Here is a 27,656-nt window from a genome sequence, read left to right as displayed (position 1 = left end):
CGACTATAAATATATTTAATCTTGTGAAAATTGTTTGTCGGAAATCAAACTCCAATGTAGCCATGTAATAGTATCACACCACTTACACATTCTTAATTAGCATTTAGATTCAATGTATTTAGGAAAAAAACAAATATTACGAAATGTACAAGTTTATTTCAAAAATATTCACAAATACAACATTTTCATAAATATTAAAACGCTAAACAATATTTAAAAAATGTTACAGTCCATGTCACGACAGTTTGCATTCCACATTTAAATTTTGAATCTGAAACAAAAATACGATATAAATTTATTTGCAGATTCATTGAACTTTACACTTGCATTGTTTAGATATTAAATAACTATTCTTTTTTTTTAAAGTCACTCGCTAGATGGCGGTCTATTATTTAATTATATTTACATATTTTGTCAAAATAATTCTACCACACGATATATATGTGACCGTAAAATTGTGAATACCGTTCGTTTGTAATTTATCTCGCGAAATTGTGAACTATCGAAAGATTGTTAACAGCAACGAACTGCTTACAATTTTACGTATTGCGATTAACGGTTAAAATTGTATTTTAGTTACCTGTTAAATAAACATTCAGGTTACGGCGGGCTGGTGTCGACACTGTATGCTAATGTAATCCGTCAGTTTGCTCTGATTTTGCAAATCTTCCTTGTATATCAGGGGACACGGAAAGTATTTCTGAAATTACGTCATCGTATTGTCTGGTTATTGAAATATATATATAAAACTAAATTTGGTATTTGATTAAGATAAAAATTATTAAACATAAACAATTTTTTCGGCCACCGTCTAAGGGAGCGTTCAAGTATTACGTCACGCGATTTTTGGAGATTCTTGAACACCCCCCCCCCCCCACGCCTCTCTCATAAAACACGCCGTAAAGTATCGTTACCACCCCCAATGACTCTATATCCCTAAAACTTACCATTATGTGGAGTTCAGTACTGGAAAGTTGAAAATAATATTAACAATAACGCGTAATTCAGTCCCCGCCCCGCATCGTAACATGTTTCAAAAGGACCCCCCCAAATTTGTTACGTAATACTTGGCCGCTCCCTTACGTAACGAATTGGGGGGGGGGGTGTTTCCTTGTAAAACGTTACGATGCGGGGCGTATAAAGACTCACTGGGGTTGGTCACGAAACGTTTTACTATTGGATACAGAAACGTTACGGCGCGTTTCATGGGGGGGGGGGGGGGCGGAGGTTCAACATACTCCAAAAATTACTACTACTACGCCACAATTATTTAATTACCTGCACAGCCTTGATGCCGCCAGTAATGTCGACGGTTGGAATCACTTGCTTCGGTTTCAAAAACTTAACAAAGCGAATCATTTCGGAAAAACTAGAATGTTCACTGTATGGTATACCTGAAAAGTATATTGGCGACTTATACAAATTTATTGAAGTTAGACATTTTTTAAATATCTCCTCCTTCATACATTTATACTAAGCTTAATAGAAAGCCTATATGTTTTATGTAATTGTGACATTAACGGAGTTGAACCTAGCTGTGTACAAGAAACGCAAGGTCAGAACTAATAATTGCAAAATGCTGATGAACAAACAACATGATGAACAATTAAAGAAATTCGGTAAAAATCTTAGTAGTAATAAGGTAAAATGAAATAATTGTATTATTTGCATTTAGGTCTACGATAGTAAGAGCCTTTTGTTAAACTTTATTTAACCAATTTCTGTAAAGTTGCATATAGTAGATAATTTTTCGATTAATACGGTCATAAAGAAGTTTCACTTCTTACGTGTGTACACTAGTACACGCACACATTTTTATTTTTAAGTTTGTTAAAAATCCTAGAATTATTACATATTCATTACCATGTATCGTAACAGAGTCCTTTTCGACGCACGAGTTCCTTCCATTCTCCCAACCGCTTGGCTTAAACGCGACTATTTCTGTAAACGCCCCTTGCAAGCTGTCCAAATAGCTTCGAAGCTTCTGAAAATGTATCTGGGATTGATCTGTTTGCCTTTAAATGGGTAGATTATATAAAAAATACTATTTAAATATGGTGACGATATCAGATTTGCTCTATTGGATTTGGACATGTGACATGAAACATTTGGGCAATCGCAGTTGAACGCAATGTTTCGTCTCGCGTGTTTCGTAATGTCGCAGTAAAGTAGTTAAATCAGAGAGTTAATTGAATCTCTAGACAGTTAATTAAAATCGATATTCAATCAAGTCGCTAAAGTTGCGTCAGACGAGTGAGTGAACGAATAGTTTAACGTGTTTCCTAAACGTTCCTAGAGACTAACCTAACCTAACCATTTGAAATAAAGCAAAACACGGAATTTCCAAGCTCTCAGTCCTTCACGCTCACGCCGTAATAACAATAACAAATGAAATAATCATGGCGGAGCCTTGTTTTACCATCTTGTTTAACATTGTTAATCAACGCGCTGGCTTTTGGTCAGAGAGATAGTTAAACGTTTTCGACGCTGCTTTATTTAAATCAAAATTCTACTGCCTAGAGATTCAAATCACTCTCTGATTTAACTACTTTACTGCGACATATACATTATCACCATGTTCAAAATATATTTAAATTTTCGAGTTCAGATTTCGTAAAGAAATATTAAACAAAATTCAAAAGGGTATCTCTTTGATAGATGCTTATCTTTATAAGCGACTTTGCGTTTAAGACAAAGCAATAAAAATTAATATACCTAATATGTAAGTCATAATAAAATATTGTTTATTATGTAACAAAGTCCTAATTGTGTACATGTAAAATGAAATAAAATTAAAGACCGGCAACGCACTCTCGAGCCTTCTGGCAATGTGTGTCCATATGCGGCGGTATCACATAACATCGGGTGAGCCTCCTGCCCTTTTGCGTCCTATGCTAAAAATGAAAAAGCTGAAAAAAATAGGAGGTCTTTTGAGACCACAGATTATGACATTATGGACATAATAAATAAATATACCTCGTGCGTAAGATCCCTCATAGGCACGACATGAAGTTGGCACGATTGCGGTGGAGCGTGGCTAAAGCTACGCCCCTCGACTGCTTGGAGGACACGGTCCTTCTCTGGACAAGCCCAGACAGTACAACCCACACGACGCGCCATTCCCAGAAAGAATTTCTCCTTACCTACACAAGCAGACTTACATAAAAAAATCTTCGCACCGTCCGTCTCTTTTTGTCACAGCGTATAGACACTATAACAGAAAAAGACGAAAGAGTGCTTAAATTAAAAGAAAGCGTTTGCTTTAATTCTTGATTTCGTTTTTCACAAGTAACGAGGACTTTGTCCATAGTCTAATTCGTAATTCGAGTCACAATCTCGTCTAAAGCGCAGTATGAAAATAATTGAGAGATGTTGAAAGATTATATTTACGTTTAAATTGGGCGCTTTTTAAAAACGAAGTTTTAGTCTACACGGCGCCGTTTAACGGCCTGAAATATTCAGCCGTATCGTTTGTTACAACATTTAATAAATTGGCTGGTTAATGCTTAGGCCTTTCGAGTCATTATTTGGCAGAAATAGAAAAGATTAAAAATATTTATTTTTTAAAATTAAATTGCTTTAGTCAAATTCACATTATTATTGTCACTTCTCTTCCATTGTACTTGTTAATGAAATAAAAATGATCGCAGTAAAGGTTAATATACTATACTATGAGGTTTTATAAAGAGAACTGTTATACTTATTGAATCATATCAGCGCAAATTTTTTCGCGTTCTGAATGAAGCTCCTTTGTCAAAAACAATTTTTATCGATTGAGAATCCTTCAATTCTATATAAATTCCGTAAACACGCTGATAACTTTTATGGTCTTTTACAGATATGGTACAAGTCAAATGATAAATAATTTTTAAATTTCAATAAAATTTTGAGTAATTATTTAGTCGAACATTTGGCAATCCAAAGATCTATAGAGAAAACTAACATACCAATCGTATAAGTCCCGCAAACGATAAGTACAGACGAGAACTTCTTCTTGGCTGTTTCCAGGGCAGCCTTCTTCTGTCGAAGGTGGTATAACGCCATTTCCAAACTTTCATCTTGTGTAGGGAAATCATATCTAGGGTTACAGTATCTGCAATTACCCATTTATTGATGTTTAAGGTCGTGATGTCAAACAAGTGAAGATGATATTGCAAAGTTTTGTGAAGTAAATGTATTTTTTCGGAATAAAAAAAATATTTTCGTATTTTTCTAACAATTATCATATTTAAATTTAACCAAAAAATAGCTAAGTCTTGATAATTGAGGGCGTATTATCGTTGGCTGTTCGATTTCATGAGCATGATTTTTGCCTGTATACCACTTGTTAAAAGTTCTCAATAATAAATTCCTGCTTACACTTTTTAATATTTTCATGTTGACGAATTTACATGCAGTAAAATATGCAGGTACTTATTATGTTTAGATGATTCCCATTGGAAACCTAATATTCTATGGGGAAAAAATGTGTGCGTGTACTAGTGTACATGCGTAAGAAGTGAAACTTCTTTATGACCTTATTTTTCGAAAAATGACCAATTTTGTAATTGGTTAAGTAAAGTTTAACAAAATGCATTTATTATCATAGACCTAAATGCAAATAATACGATTATTTCATTTTACCTTATTACTACTAAGACTATAACAGAATTTCATTATTGAAATAGAATTATTACTATCATTGTTATCGTTATTATATATTTTTGTTATTAATGGCTTCGAATCTCTTCAAATCAACCGTGGTAGAGACAAGAAAAACATGGCGCGTAACGGAAAAAATGTGACGCGTAACTGAATAATGTGACGCGTAACTGAATGTGACGCGTAACTGAATAATGTGACGCGTAACTGAATAATGTGACGCGTAACTGAATAATGTGACGGTATTTTTTTCCAACGCCATTAATTATTGTCTTATATTTTTCTTAATTTGTAAACATTTTTTACATTCAATATGAACTCACTAAAATTTTCAAAGTGCAAGTATCTCATGAGTTAGAAACGGCATATTTTTATTATAAGGAATGTCCCGGCTTGGCGTAGCTGGACACTGGCATTCTAATAATCACAGAAAATTTTAAATCGGTCTAGTAGTGTTTAAGTTTATTCGACACAAACATACAAATCTTTCTTCTATTTAATAAGTATAGGTAAACTTACGTTGTATCCAGATATACAGTATGGATATCCTTATTCCAGAAAACGGGATAGGACTCCATGGTCGGTGAAGCTCTAAAGTCACCAGTGTGGAGCATGCTTTTTCCATTAGGTAGTGTGAAAATTAACATCACTGCACCAGGGCAACTGAAAAGTAATTAAGAAATATTAAATTATATATATTCATCAAGGACTGATCTTTCTGCATTCCCATCAATAGCGCATTATATTATAACAAAAACGTATTATTAATATATTATTATCGTAATAGTTATTAAGACTTGTATATTGGCAATTATTTGAAAGAAGCATTAATGTGGTGGCAAGAGAAAATCCAGTAGACAGAGGCGTCCGAGAGGATATCTGTTCTCGTCGCCTCGGGACGCTTGAAGGAAGGGACCTATCTAACCTCTGGCTGCGCGTAGACTGCGATGACCATCCGCGATTCTACGCATGCCTGTATAGGTCCCATAGCGGAAATACCGAAACTGACCGACTCATTGAGCACATCCAAATGGCTACAGATTCCCTGCTTGAAAGGATTCCTACCGATGAAATCGTGATACTTGGCGATTTTAACGCCCACCATGCCGATTGGCTCGGCTCTGAAACCACCGATCACGCGGGAAGATCCTTTCACGACTTTGCTTTAGCCTACGACTTGACGCAAATAGTCCCTGCGATTACGCGAATACCAGATGTGGATGGTCATAAACCTTCTTTGTTGGACCTTCTGCTGACTTCACATCCGGAGACCTACCAAGTCTCTGTTGACCCACCATTTGGTTCATCAGATCATTGTGTGGTACGGAGCATTGTGCCGCTCACGCGCCCTTTACGGCCTAGCTTTGCGGGCTGTCGCCGTGTGTGGCACTATAAGTCAGCAGATTGGGACGGGATGCGGTCTTTTTTTGCGTCCTACCCTTGGGGGCCCATTTGCTTTTCGTTGAGTACTCCGGATGCCGTCGCTGACTCTGTCGCTGATGTGGTCCTGCAGGGCATGAAACTTTTTATTCCATTCTCTGCGGTGCCGGTCGGTGGCAAGTCCCAGCCTTGGTTTAGGCGTTCGTGCAAAAAGGCTTTGCGCCGTAAGCGTGAATGCTTTAAAGCCTGGGCAGAAGCGGCGACATCCTGTGATGCGGCTATCGGCGAACGTAAAAAAGCATACAATTCAGCCTCTAGGTCCTTCAAACGGGAAATCGCTAAGGCAAAGTCAGAGCATATTGCCAGGTTTGGTGAGAAATTGGCCCACCTTCCTTCGGGAACTCGAGCCTTCTGGTCTCTTGCCAAAGCTGTCCAAGGGAATTTCTGTCAGCCCTCTATTCCACCACTGCATAGGGAGGATGACTCACTGGCCCATACTGCAAAAGAGAAGGCCGATCTTCTAGACTGTCTCTTTGCGTCGAACTCAACTTTGGATGATCAGGGGAAGGAACCACCGACATTATTGCGGTGTGATACTACGATGCCTGAAGTTACATTCCGGCAACGTGCTATCCGTAAACATTTATTTTCCCTGGACATCCATAAGTCGAGCGGGCCTGATGGCATCCCCCCAATTGTGCTGCGTACTTGTGCTCCTGAGTTGGCTCCGGTCCTAACGCACCTTTTCCGGTACCTGTACTCCCTCAACACTGTTCCGAAGTGCTGGAAGACAGCTTTGATACATCCGATCCCTAAAAAAGGCGATCGCTCTGATCCGTCCAACTATCGCCCAATCGCAATAACCTCCTTGTTCTCCAAAATAATGGAAACCATTATTAACGGCCAGCTCTAGAGGTATCTAGAGGGCAGCCAGCTGATTAGCGATTCTCAGTACGGCTTTCGTCGTGGTCGCTCAGCTGGTGACCTCCTTGTATACCTTACACATAGGTGGGCAGAGGCAATTGAGTCCAAGGGGGAGGCGCTGGCGGTAAGTTTGGACATAGCGAAAGCCTTCGATCGGGTGTGGCATAGAGCACTGCTCTCGAAGCTTCCAGCCTATGGGCTCCCCGAGAAATTATGCAACTGGATTTCCAGCTTTCTCGCTGATCGGAGCATTAAGGTCGTCATCGACGGAGCATGCTCCGACCTTAAACCCGTCAATGCTGGTGTCCCACAAGGCTGTGTCCTATCCCCGACCCTGTTTATTCTGCATATTAATGATATGTTGCAACTTAGCAACCTTCATTGCTATGCGGACGACAGCACTGGGGATACTTTTTACACGGGCCGGGCAGGTATTTCTCGGGCTGTTGTTGATGAGTGCCGGAACAAACTTGTGTCTGAAGTCGAAACTCTTTTACGTGGAGTCTCGGACTAGGTTAGACTAAATCTAGTCCAATTTAACCCCAAGAAGACACAAGTATGCGCGTTTTCCGCTAAAAAAACTCCCTTTGTCGCTACTCCCCTCTTTGAAGGCACTCTCCTTAAAGCCTCAGCTAACATCGGAATATTGGGCGTTGACATATCGAATAACGTCCAGTTTCGCGGTCATTTGGAAGGGAAGGCTAGATTAGCCTCCAAAAAGCTTGGTGTGCTCAGCAAGGCGAGACGGTACTTCACTCCGGGCCACCGCTTGCAACTCTATAAAGCGCAAATTCGGCCCCACATGGAATACTGTTCTCACCTCTGGGCGGGAGCTCCCCAGTACCAGCTCCTCCCACTAGACCGTATTCAACGAAGAGCGGTTCGAATCGTCGACGACCAATCACTTTCCGTGCGGCTTGATCCCTTGGCGTTACGTAGAGATGTTGGGTCCCTCTGCATCTTCTACCGCATATACCATTGGGAGTGTTCAGAAGAGTTGTTCGGTCTAATACCCGCAGCTGAGTTTCATTATCGGACGTCAAGGCAAAATACAAAATACCATCCGTATCACCTCGACGTCCGTCGTTCCACAACTGAGCGTTTTCTAAGGCAGTTTTTGCCGCGCACCACCACTATGTGGAACCAGCTGCCCACTGAAGTATTTCCGAACCAATTCGACTTAGGGTCCTTCAAGAAAAGAGCGTACCAATTCTTGAAAGGCCGGCAACGCACTTGCGAGCCTTCTGGCAATGTGAGTGTCCATGGGCGGCGGTATCGCTTCACATCAGGTGAGCCTCTTGCCCGTTTGCCTGCTTTTACATAAAAAAAGGATGCGTTAGTGGGATGGAGTTGCTAAGGACTTCGAAACAATAGGTGTTTGTAATTGGACGCGGGAAGCACTGGAAAGATTGTGATGGCGAAGTGTACTTGAGGAGGCTAAGGCCCACAAGGGGCTGTATAACCATTGATATTGATTAAACAATAATAGAAATATGATAAATATTTACTACGTATACATAATTTATATATAGTTAAACAAAACATTCAAAGTCGCAATTGCAGATTCGGTATTATGTAAAATAAAAAATGAAGCACATCAGTGAAGGTTTATGTGAGCTTTGTTAGGTGTGTAAAAAGAAGAAATTGGTTGATACAGTCGAAATCGATTATAACGACATCGTTTACAACGACCGATCGGTTATTACAGCCAGATTGTAAGGTCCCGCCCGAATCTCTAGTAAACTAGCAGCAAACATACCGCCTATAACAACATCGGATACAGCGACATATCGCTTACAACGACGAAACTTTATCGATATTCATCGACTATAACGACCAACCGCTTCTTGTCCCAGCAAAACAAAACAATACGGACGATTTTAAATCTTATTGATAAGCATTGAAAGAATATTTAGGCGTATTATTACCTACGCACTTTCTCCCACCTCATCCGAACCTCTTCCCGGCCATTTGACCTTGCATATTTTACACCAATTGTTTAGTGCGCTAAATGACTGCGTGAGTAACAGCTTGATTTATAAGTGTTGCTTTTGATTAGACCGTGCATTTATGCGTTATCATGTCGCAATAAAAGAGGAAAGAGTTTTCTATTGAAGAAAAATCTCATGTCATATGGAGATTAGAAAATGGCGAGTCAAATTGCAACGGAATGTGGAGTTTTGCACACTACGATATCAACGATTTGGAAGAATAGAGATAAAATAAAAGTTCTTTTCGAAAACAACTCTTTAAAACTTAAACGAGCAAGGACAACTAAACATAAAGTTATAGAAGATGCTTTATTAACATGGTTTAAACATCAGAGGGCAAACAACGTCCCAATAAGTGGTCCGATTCTGCAACAAAAAGCCATTGACTTTACTCGTCTTATGGCTAAGGAAAATTTTAAGTGTTCGTCGTCTTGGGTACAACTTTTTTGTGCTCGTCATAAAATATTATGACGAGCAAACTTTTCCTGCCACAATAGTGGCAGGAAAAGTTTGCGGTGAAGCGGCTGGCGTTCCTAAAGGAATGTCTGAAGAGTGGCTCTCTCATAAGCGGCCTGCACTATGCGAAGGATACACACCAGAGGAAATCTTTAATGCTGATGAAACAGGATTGTTTTACAATTTAACCCCTGACAAAACACTTAAATTCAAAGGCGAGGAATGCAAGGGCGGAAAGTTGTCCAAAACAAGAATTACAGTATTGGTTGCGGCAAACATGACTGGTTCATGTAAAAGAAAACTTTTGGTGATAGGAAAAGCTAAAAAACCGCTTTGCTTTAAGAACATTCAATCTTTGCCTGTAACTTATGAAAACAACACTAGGTCCTGGATGGCATCGCAAATTTTTGAAAAATGGCTGCGTAGCTGGGATGCAGAATTGAAGTCTGGAGGAAACAAAATACTTCTCCTAGTAGACAACTGTCCCGCTCATTCTGTAGTCTCCAATCTGAAATGCATAAAGCTTGTGTTTTTACCGCCCAATATCACCTCTGTTTTACAGCCCATGGACCAAGGAGTGATAAAAGCTTTAAAAACACAATACAGAAAACTTCAAGTGCTACAAATGATACAGAATATTGAAAACAGCAAAGATACTAAAAGTCTTAGTGTTCTGGATGCAATTCTAATGATATCAGAAGCTTGAGAAAAGGTCACACAGACCACTATAGCCAACTGCTTTCGCCATGCAGGTTTCAAAGATCTCTCTCCATCACAAGCGGAGAACGACGATGATATTCCGCTAGCAAGAATGATACAATCTACAGATGAAGATGACAACGTAGCACTTGCTGAATTGGTTGCTCAGTTGCAAAGATCTACTGCTACAGAAAAAAGAATTCAGATAGAGGAATTTATTGGAATAGATGACAGTGTCGCCGTGTGCGCCTTAGCTACTGAGGAAGAAATTCTTGCAGAAGCTGAACGTAACAATCATAACACTGACGACGAAAACGAAGACCAGCAAGACCCAGAAGAACAGTTTCAGCCATCAACAATTTTCGAGGCTCTTAACGCTATAACAGTTTTGCAAAAATTTGTTGCCTTTAACGACCAGTTTAATACTGATGATACTCATACCTTGAGGAGTATGAAACGTAAAATGCAAAAAATATTTGAGACTAGGCTAAAAAAAAACAGACTAAAATGACTGATTACTTTAAAAACTAGTGTAGTCTTATAACCTGTACTGTAAGTAGCTAAGTACATTTTGTATTCTAATTATTTCTTAATAAATATTTCTATTTCTTTTCTGACATTTGATTTGACAACAAGTTCACATACATATCCTATTCTAGATAGATACCTATGATAATATAGCTACACAACTAATATAACTACTGTACTTGTATATACTTATGTATTGCTTATAACAACTATCGGATATAACGTCGGCAAGTATACGGTCCCTTCAATGTCGCTATATCAGGTTTTGACTGTACTCTGGTATTTCCGATTTTCTTTTACAGCGCTGAATCCTGGACAATACGGACATGTGAAAGGTAGAAAAATAAATGCTCTGGAAATGTGGTGCTGGAGGCGGATGCTAAGAATTTCCTGGGCATCTAAGGAAACAAACGTGTCCATACTAAGACATTACAAGTAAAAAATGCAACCTGAGTTTTTTTGGACATGTAACGCCCAAAGATCCAGAAAAGTCATCGTAACTGGCAGAGTGGAGAGCACCAGACTCCAAATGAATAAAAATAATGTTTACTGTCAAAAAAAATGATATGCGTTATACAATCAGACTAAATGTGCCATCTTTTTATGTCATTTCCAACAATGTATAGTTTTTTTATGACACAAGGAGATACCTTTTATATGGAATTTTAAAAAAAAATAGATAACAGATTTTATTAATTCTGGTCTATTTAATCCCATCTGATGCCGACTTGACCTAGTTTTATTGGATATATGTGATTAATGAGTATAGCTCTAGACGGTTGGGAAAATGGCAGGAGCATTATAACAAATCCATTGGAGGAGCATTATAACAAATCCATTGGAGGAGCAAACTTAGTAGGGGAGACCGGGATGATTTGCTATAGGTGCAGGTAGACTAGGCAACAGTAACTCGCCACTGACACGTGTATTTTATCAACTAATCATGTACGACTTTGTTTCAGCGATTTCGAAACCCTATAAGTAGAAGGTGAATTCAACTACCTCGGATTTTTATTGAGCTGGTAAGGAGGCTATAAAAAAATATCGGTGAAGAACACAAATGACCAGAGACGAGTAGGGAAAAACCTAATAATGACTACAGATACCGGCAAACATCTTAAGCATTAAACAAGGGAGTGGGGGGAAGTTTGCGGATCGTACACAGCGCGGGACACAAACGTCAACTGATTCACCAATCACGCGATCGACACGTCACTCTCCCGCCGAGTGATACCTAAAAACCGCTTCTGCGTAGACAAGGACATTTGTTCAAAATGTTTTCCGGTATCTGTACTCCGAATCGAACGACTTTGACATTTTGCCAGTACTAGTTCTACTATAGATATCTAAATTAGAGTAAAGAATAACACAGTTTGTTAGTAGTTATGTCCAGAAGTAATAGTAGTAGAACATATTTGACAACATTAAATCCTTTAAGGCCTCAATAAATAATGGTAAATAATTGTTTATGTATATTTTTCTTTATACGAAATATAATTACTCTTCCGACAAATATACCAAATGACGAATGAAAAAATCTTTTCACAAATCTTGAAATATTGTCAATTATGGTTAATTCGAGGAACATATAATAGTAACTTATTTAAGTATTTAGTAATAACTCACTGGTTAGCATCAATGGCTGTAATTTCGACCCCATCAATTTTAATTGGTTCATCAAGGTTCATTATATGAATACATTTCACGGAAACTCCTAATCGTGATATGCATAAATCCGCTAGAATTTAATTATTATTTTCATTACTTCTATTAATTAATTTGACTTAAAGTCGAATACTGGAAAAACATCTATGAATAAAATTATATAGTTTTTATAAATTCAAAATGGGGGTTCCAAGTAGCTGAATTGATAACGATGAATTTTCTTATAGATGGGCGAGTATAGGCTACTTTTCCCGCGAAACAATTTAGTGGGTAGTTTAAAAAATTAAATTTAATTTAAACTTTTTTAAAATTCGCAATAATCAAATCTGTTCTACACAAGTCAGTACTTGAATTCAAAAAAATAAATTGTTTTAAAAATCATAGTATGATAAATTACAACTAGAGACTGACGAATCAACTTGGGAGTAATTTTATTTTCTACTAATGGTAATATTAAATGCGAGACAGGCGAGTACCGCAGACGGAAAACTTATTACATTCAACAATATTTTTTTTACAATCAATATTGAAGGACATACAGCCAAAAGCATTTACGTCGACGTGAGTTACGAGGTGAGAGACGTCGAAGTACTTCTTGCGATGTCGTTATAACAGATAACAGACATTCAAAGGAAAAACGTTTTCTTATAATCATTATTAAATTGATTCAAAATAGTTTTTTTTTATATTTACGAATTATATTTACTACGAACTTAGTTTAGCCTATTTTTTTACAAAGCCTACGACAAGAAAACTGGTTTTTGTAGGTTTCCCCGTACAATTTCTCTCCACAAAACTTTCCTCAAGAGTTAAAAGAATAAACAAAAATAATATTCGAATTGGTCCAGCTGTGTCCGAGTTTTGCGCTTAGCAACAAGTTTTGCGATTCAGATTGGGCTACGGAGCGCTCCTAAAGATTTCCATACCAAAAAAAATATGTTTTCGATACTTTACGAAGATATTATTATTTAAAACCAAATAAACTTACCTGTAATTTTCGAACAAAATAGCATTTTGTTAAAGCTTTTTTTTAGCCCCGAATAGTGATCAGAATGAAAGTGAGTTAAAAAATAATGTTTTACATTCGCGATCTCGCCGTAACAAAATGCGTCGACTGCAAAATGTGTTCCTGCAAATTACATAAATAAAAATATAGCCATTTTAATGCCGTTTTAATATATAATATAGCATTTCTATTAGTATGTATTTTTTATTTTCTCAGTCTTTGTGCTAATTAAACTAGTATCGGTATTCTAGGGCGTCAATCTCAAATATTGTTGCCCAACTAGACTATCGTCTTTAGATACGATTTCAAATACAGGGCAAAGACTGAGCCAAGGCTAAAAAGCGTTTAAGAGGGTAGTTTCATAAACCCGTAACAATCCACCATTTCTACCAATTCGAAATGATTGTTTCACATGGAATTGAACTCATTTATATGCGTTAAATACTAAGCTACGGAAGCAGAGAAGTTCCTAAATATAAAGGAAATGGATTTATGTGTATAAACTGAAATATTTCACCTGCTACAATTTTATAGTGTGGTATAACTTTGGAGACAGTTGATGTTTTATTTGATCTTGACTTTGTTGGTAAATTGAACTGTATGGACTCAACAACTTTTCTCGGTGAATAGGACCCAACTCTCTCATTCTTTAATTTAGGGGGTTGAGGATCTTCTCTTGTCTCCATTCGAGGAGACATGGACCTATGTGAAAGTTTCCTCGGTGTCTTGATAATTTCATTCTTCTTTTTAGTCGGCTGGGCAACATCTTGTCTCGTCGCAGTGATACACAAATTCTTACTCATGTCATTCGGCGCATTATGTGCAATTTTCTGCCTTGTTAAATTTGCACCATTCTTTTGATCTGACGCCACATCCGAGACTTTTGACCGACAACTAAAATATGAATTGATACACTGTTGTTTTAGATTATTCCCATTCCTCAGTCCATAAGATTTAAGAGAGTTCCTCGTAGCAGCTACAAGTTTATTTCTCTCTTTAATTTTCTCTTTAATCAATTTATAATTTGTTGGCTGAACTATGACATCTGACAGTTTTTTTCTATCACTTGTGTTCAAAAAAAGAATTTTATTTTCTTCTATGGCTTGAGGTGACAACTTTGCTTTTTTCTTTTCTATGTTGACAGAAACTGCTGATCTTTTTAATTGTTTTAATTTGTCTGTGGCCATCTCTTTTTCACATTTAAAAACTTCAAAGTCTTTTGTACTCATTTTGGAATAATTATTATTGATATTCTTCCGTTTACCAATTTTGTGTAAATTATTTGTTATATCATATAATGTGTCATCGCAACTTAATTCTGTTGCTGAAGAGTGTGAAAAAATCGAATATTTATTGTCAGATATACTTATTGAAAAGTTAGATAATAATATAGTTGAATCTTTAGTACAGTTTAAATCTTCTATAATAGAAAAACTAAGATTTTTTTTATTTGCTATACTTTGAGTTATTTTATTGCATTTAAAAATCACATTTTCTTTGTCCTGCAAAACATAAGATGAAATAAGTGTTGTTATATCTTAACAAACTACAATATAAAGTAAAAAAGATGTTATTAAGAAAGTACTGTACAGTAGGCTCAGTGGATAGACTAGATTATTTGTGTAATGTGACAGCTTTGTTTTATTATAAGTCACAGAAGGTATATAAGAAAAAAAAATATCAGACAACTTGAATAGGAAAGCTTAATATAGATGGAATCAAATCAACAACACTAAATAAAACATATATAATAATACCTTCTTACGGTCTTCTTTAAGTTTGGTTACAACATTACATCTTTTCAGTGATAATGAAGAGCGACTAAGCGAAGAATCCTGAAATACATTGTTTCTAGATAACACATTTATTCCTTTTAAGAAGGTGTATGTATATTTGTGTAGAGACAGTGCTATACATACCAATAGTATGGAAAAGAAAAAATGTTGGTTGTGTTGTTACTATGTATCTGTACCTACAAAACTTAGCCAAATTATGAAAGTATTATTAAGTAGAAGGTTTTGACAAGTAAATTTTGTCAGATCACTTCAAACTAAACTGTTTAAGGAGTGGTTAAAGCCTTGGTGATGATAAGCATTATACTATTGAACAAATTTGCAAGTTCTATTTATACCTTACCATATAATGTCTACAAGACTCTTAAATAATTAATACTATAGAAGAAGGTGTCGAGATGTATGTATACAAACCTGAGTAAGATTTAAATTACAAGATTTCTTTATCGAACGGGGGTTTAGAAGCGATGGCAAATATTCACCAATATCACTGTCATTCATCTTTTTACAGTTGTATACATTTCATGCATTACGTATTTCACTGAAAATTTTGTTGTGTAATCATCATCGGACCTACCTAGAAAAAATTCAATAAATCTCATGTCTCTTAATGGCTTGACTTAGAAAATCGAGCATAAGTAATTTTAAAAATAATAATTGGTTCTTATTTTTAAATATTATATCAAAGTTATTATTGGATACAATATTTCTTTATTTTCTATTAATAAGTTTTTGTCATAATGTTAGTATATTTCTTTTATAAGCAACACTAATACAAAATAAATAAATAATTACAAATTTCCGCCAATTTCTACTTTGCATCTATCACTGTCATTCTTCTACTAACAGTAGTGTTAAGGCTTAGGGCATAAGCAGTAAGCTGTGAAGTTTAAAAGCTAACCAAACTTGTATGAGAATGATGATGACGCTATGTCACATGACTATTTTCATACATAATATTTGTTTGGCGGTAGTGGGTCACGCCTGTCGCAAAGTGATTTTGTCTCAAATCCCTAACAAAACAGGATATAATACTTGACTTATTAGTTAAAAACTTATTTTTTTCTACACTAGAAACCATTGTGTTTAACTGAGGTTAGCCTGCAATACATAAAAATCGAGATTTTGCTATTTAGATGAATACTGACCAGCTTGAGTCATTTGATCATTACGTTGGCCTCCTTTTATTTGTGAATATAGTTTAATTTTAGCCATGAGCTGACTGACGAAGGCGTTAAGAACCAATTATAACTAACATTATTTTATATAGCATTATTATGAACATATTATTTTTCAGATTATTTAGGGAATTTTTATGAACTGACTGAATGAAATCGGATTCGTTCAAGAGGAAAAGTTCATTCGTTCGTTCATGATTTATTCTAATTCATTCCATCAATCGTAACTCCGCCTCCAGCAATTTATTTCATCGCGTCTCGCAGATATTCTTCATTCTCGTTTCAACGAGCGTCGGTGTAGGTTGCTAAATAATCAAAGCTACAGTTTTAAACTTAAAATCTAAAATGGAGTTTGTAGACAAGAAATACAAAATGGTCTCTTCAGAGAACTTCGATGATTTCCTGAAGACGATTGGTGAGTAATTTAGACACCTTTTTAACGTTTATTTTGTAATAATTGATCTCAAATAGATGCCGGCCGGCTTTTACCCGTTATTACACGCGATGTTTTTTTGTTGGTTTTTATTTCGGAAGTAGTGTAAACTTTTCATGTAAAGTAGCAATATTATGCTCATTTTGTAAGAAAATATTCTCAAATGTAAAATAAGAAGTCTTTTCTTATATATATATAAATGGTTATATGAGTTACTTCTGGTACGGAATGGTAACGTGCTTTCGCAGTGAAAGTGTAGGTACCTACCTGTTTTACCTTAATAATAAACTAACTTTAAATTTCTTAAAAACATTATTATAATATTGTAATATAATTTGTCTACTAATAAGATTTAATTAAGTGGGTATACTTTATGGTGGTAGTCTATAGTCTTTATATTCGTAAAGTTTTCTCATTTCTGACCCGCTCGCTCATATATACTACAATGATATTACTAAATTGAATGAACGCAACTGTAATTTATATTGTAGTTTATTCTAATGGGTAATATATAACAGGAATAATTCAAATAGGTATATTATAAATTAGATAGAAAAATTGATAAATTGGAATATGAGGTAAATTCTAATTTATCATTTGATCTACAAAATTAGACATCGAATAAATTTTTTGTAAAATTGATGAGTCTCATTTCGAAATTGTTTTTTTTTTTTCAAGATTATATCCTCGTAGGTATAATTACGTCAGCAGGCAATTAATGTTAAGGAAAATGATAGTTACTTGACTGAAAGTCAAAGGAGTTGCAATATTTATAGTACATATATTTTTTTTTAATAAAAGTAGGACTTGCCTGACCTATTACATTTTTAATTCCAACCTCAGTATATCCAAAGCACAAACGTTCTAGAATGTGCAATAATAAAAATGATTTTCTGTTGTTTAATTCAGTTTAACTACACAAATATAGGTAAGGGAGAAAAAAGTACTGAAATTTTAATGTTCACTCGAAATTATGTTATAAATATATGTTATGTATAGGTAAAGTGGCCATTTATTCTTTGACTCAAAACAGGACATTGGTTTAGGGGCCAATAAAAAGTAGTTAATTTAAAAAAAAACACTTGAAAGTTATTTATAAAGAAAAAGTTAGTTGGCTTAAAAGTTATGACAAAATATAGGTCCTATCCAAACATTTTAGTAGTATTCATATTTATCAGAAGAACAAATTTGTTTTAATATAGCTAGTGATGATTTCAAATATGAAGCTCTTATTTAGTTTTTTTTAAATTCTTCTGCTCAAATTGTCGCGTGGTTTCTGAAAACGGGACGTCTGGTGCCATTACGTATAGGTGATATTAATTGAATTCCGAAAGCAAAAAGTAACTTTTAAAATATTTCGCAAAATATGAGTGTAGGTATAAATTAAAAATACGACATGAAACGCGGTACATTTCCCTTTTTTATATATGTTGGTGATTTTAGATTACATCGCAGGTACAAAATACGCAGCTACGGCGCAGGTAGAAGTATATAAACCTAGATTGTATAAAATGTTACCTTTGAACAGTTCCTGGACTTTGGCTGGACAGGATTATAAAAAGTATGAAATCGTTATCTTATAACAGTCATACGCACTTATGATGGTAAATAATGTGCATTCATAAGAACTCGATAAAAACTTGTACTGCGTCATTGTTTTAATGTAGATAGCAGATCAAAGAATCTTTTATTTCTTTATGTTGATGGCATTTCTGAGAATTGCAAGTCTTATCAGCTTTGATATTGCTCACCTAAAAGTTATTTCTAATCGTATCAACGAATAAACATTATATTTTCACATGTTCTCAATACTGAGATAATAAATTTGTGCCAATCCTAAATTTTAGCGCTATGCCATAGTATAAACATACATATATGTTGTATGTATATTATGCGTGCAGCATGTATTTAAAATATTGTATCGATGGTTTTCCAGAACTATTGGTTATACGCCCTGAACATTAATTATTACGCTCTTGATTCTTATAATTTTGATTATGTATAATAAGATTAATCGTTTGACTTACATTAACCTTGCTAAGAGTTAAATACCTCAGGAGATGACTCAGTAGATGCAAAACAACTCTGATGGAAACAAAATGTGATCTGTCTAGGAAATTCGATGCTGTTGTAGTTCTAAAAGATTGCATTGAATATACCGCAAGATACCTATATCGATTTATATTAGTTCTTCATTTTAAATGTAAAATTGATATTGTTTTTTACTGTAATTTGTAGAATGTAGGTCGAATTAAAAAAAAACCTTTCGTCTTCGACGAATCGTTAGGGTAGGTCTAATATGCTTTATAATGCTACGAAGATACTTTCAACTCCTATAATATAAAAGGGCTTTATTAATATTGATAACAAGTATAGCAGTCTGAAGTACTCTTTTGTCTGTTTCTGTGAATTATGTTTACACTGCGATAAAAAGAGAGCGAGTACTTTAGTAAACAACGTACAGGAGCAGTGATTGCCACCGATTTACTTTAATGAAATTTAAACATATTAGACCATTTGGCAATGACTATAGAATATTTCGGACTCAATTTCAATAATAATAATTTAAATATTTCTTACGTCATTTTATATAAGTACATAAACCTTGAAGTTGTTATTTTATAGGACGTTTAATCACTATAGCAAAAAAATCACTACCTAATGGTAAATTAAAGTCAGAAATTTAAGACTACAGAGAAATAAAATCAAAGGAGTTGCAATATTTACCCGGCTTCGTTTGCATGTTGTAATGTATTGGGGACAGGGGACTGATACAGTCTTAGATTGAAAAAATAAAACAAAAGTAGTATTAAAAATCGAAACACAACCATACTCTATTATGAATGGCTAAATATATACGCAAAATAAAAGTAGTAACCTTTTCGTTTATATTTATTTCTGATAAATGCGTTAATATCGTCATTATCGTACGTTGTACCTTTAGAAAATCTGTTTTTACAGAAAGTTATTACTCTTAATATATTAAGAGGAGTATATATTAGCTGATTGTAAAAAACGGATGGGCTTATCTAGATTTTATCGTACATTCAAAAACCAATAAAGTTCTAGACAGGTATGCAAATCATAAATTATTTTCGTAGAACCGATTTGATAAACGGACCCTAAAAAACGATGGACGGACATCCTTAGACGGCTTAATGATAAAACGGCGCATATAAATAGCCTTTTTAGGCGACAAAAAATAAGAGCTCGTAATTCCGATTTTTATATGTACAAATTCACGGTTTGCCAATGCATCTGTATATATATGATTTTGCTATCTGATTTGGAACACTTAGAATTTGGACTTCAGTCCCAAAGGCAATGTTCAGTCAATATTTTGTTATCAACAAATCGTAATCAATATCGTGTTGATTTACGATTGATAACTTAAGAATTCTCACATGTCTAAGTGCATCAAATCTTTGGAACCTGTTGACGTATTTATAACATAGTCGTTGAAGCTTATCTTTAGATGACAAACAAAAACTCATGGTTGAAATAAGTATTAATAATATTTTTAACAAATTGTCATTATCATTACTTGCCCTAGATATCGTTGGTGGTTAGTGCTATAAATAACATTTTCTTTGGAAAGTGTCAGTGTGAAAGTTATTTCAATACAAGTATAATTGAACAAAGATTGTAAAGGCACTCCTTAAAAAAAGGTAGTGACTTTTTAACACAAATTTAACACGTAATTATAGATTTTATCTTCAATTGTACCATACAATATTCTTCATTTTAAATGGTCAATTCATCAGTCATCACTTGACAAGCGGGTAGAATCAAAAGCTCAAAGAAGCGGGTACCATTTAATTAGAATAGCATGAGAATATCCCAACGCACTGGTGCCCCATTGGTTCCCTTCACAATTGTCCGCAAATGGACGCCAATCAGCATCAATTCAGTCAATAAGACGGTTTGTTGAGAATGTAGGATGTATGTGTGTCCGGTCTGCCTACGACTCTGACTCACTATGCAAGTGCAAAGGTCGATATAGGAATGCAAAGTTTTCATGTAAATTCCAAATTCAAAAAAATCTTGTTTATTTTTTTGGCGAAATGTCAAAGAGAGTCATTCAAAATTCGAACAAGAATTATGTTTGGAAGATGAATGGGATTCTTATTCGAATTTTGATATTAATTGGCGGTTTATAAAGCGACGAATATTTTATTTAAAGAAATCTTGTAGTTTAGTTTTAGTTTAATAATGCTATTATTTAAGTTCGATTGAAACACTGGACTTTCACCAAAAACTTTATGATGTGTGTCTATAATTAAATTAAATTCAGTATTCATGTTTATTTCATTGACGATCAATGTCCACAATTCAGTGTCACACTCGACCGTGGCCAATATGTATTTATAGATAACACTTTGTTGCTAATTGCAACTTGTTTATAGTTTAACCGTTAATATAACTAAATATCTATTAATAAAATCACCCAAAATATAGTTTTCACTAACTGCAACGTCGTGTAATTTTAGGACAAATTATTTTCAAGGCGCTTGAAATTCACGATTTTGCTTCAGTGTTAAATGCGCAGTTAGAAAAAAAACTATTGGTGTACGGGGTTCGAACCTACGACTTCAGGGATAAGTCTATAGACCAATACCGCTGATTGAAATGTTAAGTTTTTAATACTATCACGCCATAATTTAAAGCACCTGATTGTGATCAATACACGTATTATAGAATATTCTTCGGCCTTGTGAATATCGACAAAAATATTTATAAAGCATACACTTGATACACAATGCATTTATAAAGTTCAATTCACATATCCCGCATACGCATCAAGTCAATCGTAATAAAAATCCCTAATAACCGCCATTATTCAATTTATTAAAAGCGTGTTTTATGAAACTGTCATATCAAGATATTCAAAGACAGATTTATTATCTAACAAAACTTCAATAGTAATGGACTTTCAATTGAAAAATTATACCAATTCATAGGTTATTGACCTTGAAGTGGCACCACGACTGTCTGACCAATAGGAACGCGCCGCGCCCACATTTCAGCCAATCAGATGCCGCGTTTTTATATTGATTCATCTGGTATGGGACACATCAGTGCGGTTGTACAAACTACGTCACGGAATGTTTAGTATCCCAGTTTCAGTTGCAATTTGTTCAAAACATGTAATCTAATTAATTATATTTTTATACAAAATTTCAGTAAAGCATATTACGATATTTTCGATAAATTTTACAAACGTTGTACGTAATAAAATATTTTTTTGCAAATAACCCGTAACATTTTTCGATTTTACGACAAAAAATGCAATACATAATTAAACAGTTCGTATAACAAAATGGTCTTATTTAATGAAAGTAATAAAGATTCTATTAATAATATAACGAGTTGTTACCTACTAAACTATAAACGATGAACAAGATTTGTACTGAGCTGAAATATAAAGACGCCAACAAGACCCAGTACTGACAAAAAAAAAATTAATTGCCCACCGCAATATTATTTCTACATCACTAGGTCCCTCAGGACTTGGGAGACTACCGGTTTGTGAACCGGTATAGCAATTCGCATTCAGACATTCACCACAAATGCTTCATTTAATCTCTTGAGACGTCATAGTAAGGTCTGCATCCTAAGGAATGCGGTAGTTGGTCCCAACGGAACTTTACAATATTAGTAGAACGTAGGAGGAATATTACTTTGAACTAATAATAGTGAAATGATTGATGAATTGGTTTATTTATGAACATTTAAGTTCAGTGTGAAGTTTCTTAACCATTCTTCTCTACGCGAAACCCTTTTGAATGGGGCAACAAGAATAGTCTTAAAGTGCCATTTTATTTATGCTATTTATTAACATTTCGTTACATGACAATATATAAAAAATGAACATAATTAAATCAATAGGAGGGCAACTGGCGTTCTTATCGCTTTCGAGCGATCTCTTCCAGGCAACCACGGTGAGTTAAGAAAAAAAAGTATTAAATTACATACGATAGGCAAGAAGTGCAAAAATACAAGCAACATTTTAGCTGGTCTAATTGGAATAAATGATTTGACTTTTTTTTCTTTTCTGAATGAAGACACCTGGACCAACTTGGTTTTTGTTATTGAACCATAACAATCATATCACTCTGATGTTGAAACCTGGAGATATCCAGGAAATTCTTTAAATTATTTGCATTTGACATTATAATGAATAAATACATTCATATTCTTGTAGCCATTTTGGCATATTTTTAAATTGTATGGTAAATTTGATATTAATAAAAAAAATTATCTTGTACATTTTTATAACTTATGCTCCAACTTAAAAGTAAAATAGACGATATTTTATTTAATACACAAGGATTTGCAGATCAATGATGTAACCTACAACATTATTACATTTATTTTTGGTTTGTCACGGACGTTAAATCTCATTCAACCTAACCACTGACTTTAAAGTCCGTTGCCTAGAAAGTAAAATGTGTATAAAAACTCGTTTCGTACTTTATTCTGTCTAAGCTTGTCGAAAATTCCTGCCAATAACCTTGTCTTATTTGACAGGAAAGCTAATCCTAACAACCAGAATTAAAATTATTATCCCTATGCGTATTGTATGTTAATTTACTTTCCTGGACACGTTAAAATGGTTTCGTTAGACGGAAACAAAAGTTTAACAGTAACTTTGGGCAAGAAATATAAACTTACCTCATCTGAGAACTTTGACGAGTTCATGAAAAGGCTTGGTGCGTAAATCTTCTTACTTCGAAAAAAGAAGTTAACAAAGTATTACACATAAAATAACATACCTAATAAACGTATTATATCCATGACTAGTTTAGAAACAGGTAAATACATATTATTGTTAAGATCCATTAGACTTGTAGCGCTAATGGATTATTTATTATTTAATTAATCAGGTTGAGAAAATCTAAGAAATTTTTCATCGTATGACTTTTGCAAAAATGTTGCAACTACGAATGTAGTAGCAAAATATCTTTAAATTTTTCTACACAGTTGTGATTGTTATAATACTGTTATTGTAAATTTACTACAAAATTTTGTTACAGGTGTTGGTTTGATCACCCGTAAAGCGGCGAACGCTGTCACCCCAACAGTGGAATTGAAGAAGGATGGTGACAACTTTGTCCTGGTGACCTCATCCACATTTAAGACCACTGAGATGAAGTTTAAACCTGGGGAAGAATTCGATGAGGAGCGCGCTGACGGTGCTAAGGTACTTAAATAATTTATTTCTCGCGATTAAAACATTGACAGATGAAATAAAGCATTTACATTTCTGAAAGACTATTGTAAGTGATATTTGTGTACCAGCCATAGTTTCCCCACTTTATTCATGCTGTATGGAATGAACTATGTATTTGAATTTTAACGTGGTTTAATATTGAGTTATTTGTATAAAAAATGTTATTTCTTCTACCTCATCAGAAACAAAGTGTCTGATAAAGTTCTGCAACATCAACATCTTTTTCTCTCTAGTCTCATTATGGACATACATTTTGGACAGTTAGTGTAAAATGAATAAATAAAAAGCTAACTGCCGTTTATAATAGGCTTCATTTGCATATTTTTTCATTGTTATTTTTTCATTAATGTTGGGTTATTTTTGTGCTTTCATTCTAGCCGATCTCTTCTGTTCACAAAACATATCTGCTTTATGCGGGTGTCGCTTTAATTGCAGCTTAAGTTTTTAAAGCTCATCTTTTTCGTTCTGTTTATTTGCATCGACAATGATATTTTTTAATAGAGAGGTGATTGTGTCTGTGGTTGTTGTGGTCTTTTCTTCCTAAATCCATAGTAAACTTCTTTCAGCCTCACCTTGACTGTGATTTCTTTTATTTATTTTTTTATTTCACCATTTGATAGCTTTTTAATTTACTACTAGATGGCATTGTCAACGCTGTTTTGGAAAAATACTGACTGTGTATTTATCTTTCTTCTTTCCCTGTACCCTTCAAATATTAAAGATCTCCATCTATTATAGTAAGTTACAGCGTCCGGCGGAAATCATTTATTTGTCGAGCGATTTTTAATAACGAGACTACAGGAATGTATATAACAGCGGTAAAGCTGAAATAAAATTCAGTGTCTTAAAGCTAAATTCTCACGGACACCACATTTTTTAACAATGCAAGTTACAATAGGTAATTGACGTGTGAGTCATGGTATCCGTTTTCTATTCATATTATTTAAATACAATTAAAACATTTTTACAGTACAAGGGTTAGTCACATAATATATCTATTGCTATATTAAAATATGCAACCCGTACAGAAACCCTTATCAATATAATTCGTTATATTTGTAATGAAAGTACTGCAATGAGAAAACTTGTATTAATCTTTTTTTACCGCCGTAATAGTTGCTAGAAAGCATTACTTCAAAGTCATTTGAAGTGGGTAGGTATTTAGATTAAACTAAATAACTGGTGATGTCTGGGGGCACCTAGGTGCGACGCATCTACGCATGCGTCATATCTCCCATATGAACTTAATCAATGTATAAACTTCAGAATGTAGAACCTTCTTAAATTTGGTAAGTCGACGCTACATCATACAAACTTTTATAATATACCTTTTTATTGCATTACCTACAATGATTTATTTACTTTTAATATCATTTAAAATTTTGGACGTTCAATTAATATTGCACTTCAATGACATTTATTTGTTGTCCTCATGATAGACGCGTTGTAAAGATATGTTTATCTTCATGTAGGTACTTATTATCGTCGTTTTATACTAAACTTAATATTTTATTTGTCGTCAATTACTTTTTATGTTTACTTATTGACATATTCGATTGATTTTTAATGTTCGATGTTAAAAGGCGTTTTCATAACTTTATGGCTTTGTTAGGTGTTTGGTTATGCTCTTTGAATGGACTTACTCGTATTGACAAGACCAATGTGTAGACGTGTTTTATTCAGTCGTTAAAACATAAATCTTTTTTATTTCGTGAGGAAAAATATTTAGTACACAATATGCCCGTCGTTCATACAATTTCGCTAATTCTCGTCATATAATGTAACAGGTTGACGCGAACTATTCTTGGTAACAGCTAATCGTAACATGTATAAGTAAATACTACGAAATACGCTATTGTTATCAGTTTTCGGAAATAATCTAGACTTATAACTAACTATACTTTATACTTGGTTACGCCGCTTAAGTTAGATCTAAAGGTAGGATTATTAAATTCAAATCGGAGAAAACACCCTATGTTTCGATTTCTAAGGAAAATTCTTGATAACTTATTACATATTCATACATTAATACGTGCGTCAGGTTTTGTATATTATATTGTTGTATTACAACTACTAATCCTGTATCTGAATTCAAAATGAGAATGTTCTCAACGCGTCAGCGTCATCTTTTAATTCGTTTTTGTAATTAAACTAATTCTTTACGGGTCCACAAGATGGCGCATTATTTTTAACTTTTATTACAGGTTAAGACAACATGTACTTTCGAAGGCAACACCCTGAAACAGGTGCAGAAGTCGGCAGATGGCGTGGAGATCACTTACCTTAGGGAATTCGGGCCCGAAGAAATGAAAGCTGTAAGTTGGCTTAGAACTGTATGACCATTGATTTTAGTTGACCTTCTTGGAAAGGTTGCTGTGCTGAATGTGTTTATTAAAATTGTTCAGTATTCTTCGAACGCCATCAAACAGTGTTTGTAAGGGCTTTCCTAGAAACTTGACATAGGTAGCTAAAAAAATACAATCGCGATAGTGTTTTTAGTAATCTATATATGAATTGAATAAATAACAGCAAAATTTCACATCATAACCTAAATGGGGATTAATCTAAACATGTTTACAGCCACCGCTTATTTTGCTAATACTATATTTAATAAAAATCGAATTTGTCTTCAGGTTATGACTGCCAAGGATGTCACCTGCACCAGAGTGTACAAAATACAATAAGCCACAAGACTGCAGGGCTGCGCCCACTACATTGTCCTATCGTTCTACATACATTTATTTAAACTACATAATTTAAGATCTTCCGCTTAACTGTTGCAATCATTAGCACAATTTGTTTTTTGCCAAAAGTTTGAAAGTCGTGAGAAATTAAGAAACTATCATGTATATTGTATAAGTCTTTGCTGTGTATTTTTAATAAATAGTTTTCTATAATACAGTGTTGTTATTTTATTTTCTATGTAGTAATTACTGGATCTAAAATTAAGCTTATCTATTCTAGTACATTATAAAACAAAGTGAGTGTTTAACATTTGATATAAATGATAAATATCTTAGATGATGTCAGCGTCATGAGTCCATATTTATATTTATCAAATACATAAATAAACCGAATAGTGTATATAACCACTAGTCATAAATTGTTTTTTTATGTAATGAAAGCAGGAATTATACGTCGAATTGAAATTGTTATTAAAAATATTTGACCAAATCTAATTAGTAGAGAAGAAACCAAGCTGACATCGTGTTTATTAGAATTCCTTACCTTTTAAGCCGTTGGTTAGGAAATACAAATTAGATAAAAATTTGAAGTTTTTGTTTTATCTTTATTTAACACTGTTTGAAACTGCGTTAAGTGTTTGTGAGTTGCTGAAGTACAAGTATTTTACCAGGCGAAACTTATTTAATTATATTTAAAGGTAGGGTGACGTGCGGGCTGCACTTTTAACTGTATTTGATCAGCGATCATAGAGGAAACAATTTGATTTTTACAAGAAGTTTTTAGAATTTTATTTATTGGCCCAGTCATTTACTAAAGAATGGACATCGTGTTAAAAATCATAATATATAATCATATTGGTATAAGGATTCATGTAAAATCTAAATTTGCCAAAACCTAGTTAAGTCCTTATTCCTAGTTAGTCCTAAAGTGGTTATTTTGTAATTTGGGAATTGAAAAAAATATTGATTGCAAAGCAGCGTCATCTTGTATCGTTTTTTGAAAACTAAACATATTTACAAGTGAAAATTCCTTGTTTAAAGGAG

General features: G+C 34.3%; 2 protein-coding genes across 3 annotated transcripts; one reads left to right on the top strand and one right to left on the bottom strand.

Moving 5' to 3' along the window:
* Nucleotides 1-136: 136 nt before the first annotated feature.
* On the bottom strand, nt 137-15,949 carry LOC123712892 (DNA cross-link repair 1A protein-like). 2 transcript variants are annotated; one of them, XM_045666253.1, is made up of 13 exons: nt 15,879-15,949; nt 15,498-15,660; nt 15,048-15,125; nt 13,808-14,792; nt 13,273-13,413; nt 12,246-12,357; nt 5,161-5,304; nt 3,948-4,093; nt 2,977-3,143; nt 1,864-1,984; nt 1,279-1,394; nt 581-700; nt 137-271 (listed from the first exon to the last, which is right to left on the bottom strand). In XM_045666253.1, exons 2-12 carry the CDS (start codon nt 15,582-15,584, stop codon nt 596-598), a joined length of 2,202 nt encoding a protein of 733 aa, XP_045522209.1. In that variant the 5' UTR covers nt 15,585-15,660; nt 15,879-15,949; the 3' UTR covers nt 137-271; nt 581-595. The 2 variants fall into 2 exon arrangements, with proteins under 2 accessions (XP_045522209.1, XP_045522208.1); XM_045666252.1 differs by lacking the exon at nt 15,879-15,949 and having other exon boundaries at nt 15,498-15,749.
* Nucleotides 15,950-16,517: 568 nt separating this feature from the next.
* On the top strand, nt 16,518-26,827 carry LOC123713131 (sodium/calcium exchanger regulatory protein 1-like). The gene is made up of 4 exons (XM_045666648.1): nt 16,518-16,676; nt 23,732-23,898; nt 26,133-26,243; nt 26,562-26,827. The coding sequence occupies exons 1-4, from the start codon at nt 16,607-16,609 to the stop codon at nt 26,610-26,612; spliced, it is 399 nt and encodes a 132-aa protein (XP_045522604.1). The 5' UTR covers nt 16,518-16,606; the 3' UTR covers nt 26,613-26,827.
* Nucleotides 26,828-27,656: the final 829 nt, after the last annotated feature.

This window comes from Pieris brassicae, chromosome 8, assembly GCF_905147105.1.
Source record: "Pieris brassicae chromosome 8, ilPieBrab1.1, whole genome shotgun sequence".
In the NCBI taxonomy this organism is placed as follows: domain Eukaryota; kingdom Metazoa; phylum Arthropoda; class Insecta; order Lepidoptera; family Pieridae; genus Pieris; species Pieris brassicae.
The sequence above is the reverse complement of the archived record's forward strand: the minus strand, read 5'-3'. Positions and strand labels throughout refer to the sequence as shown.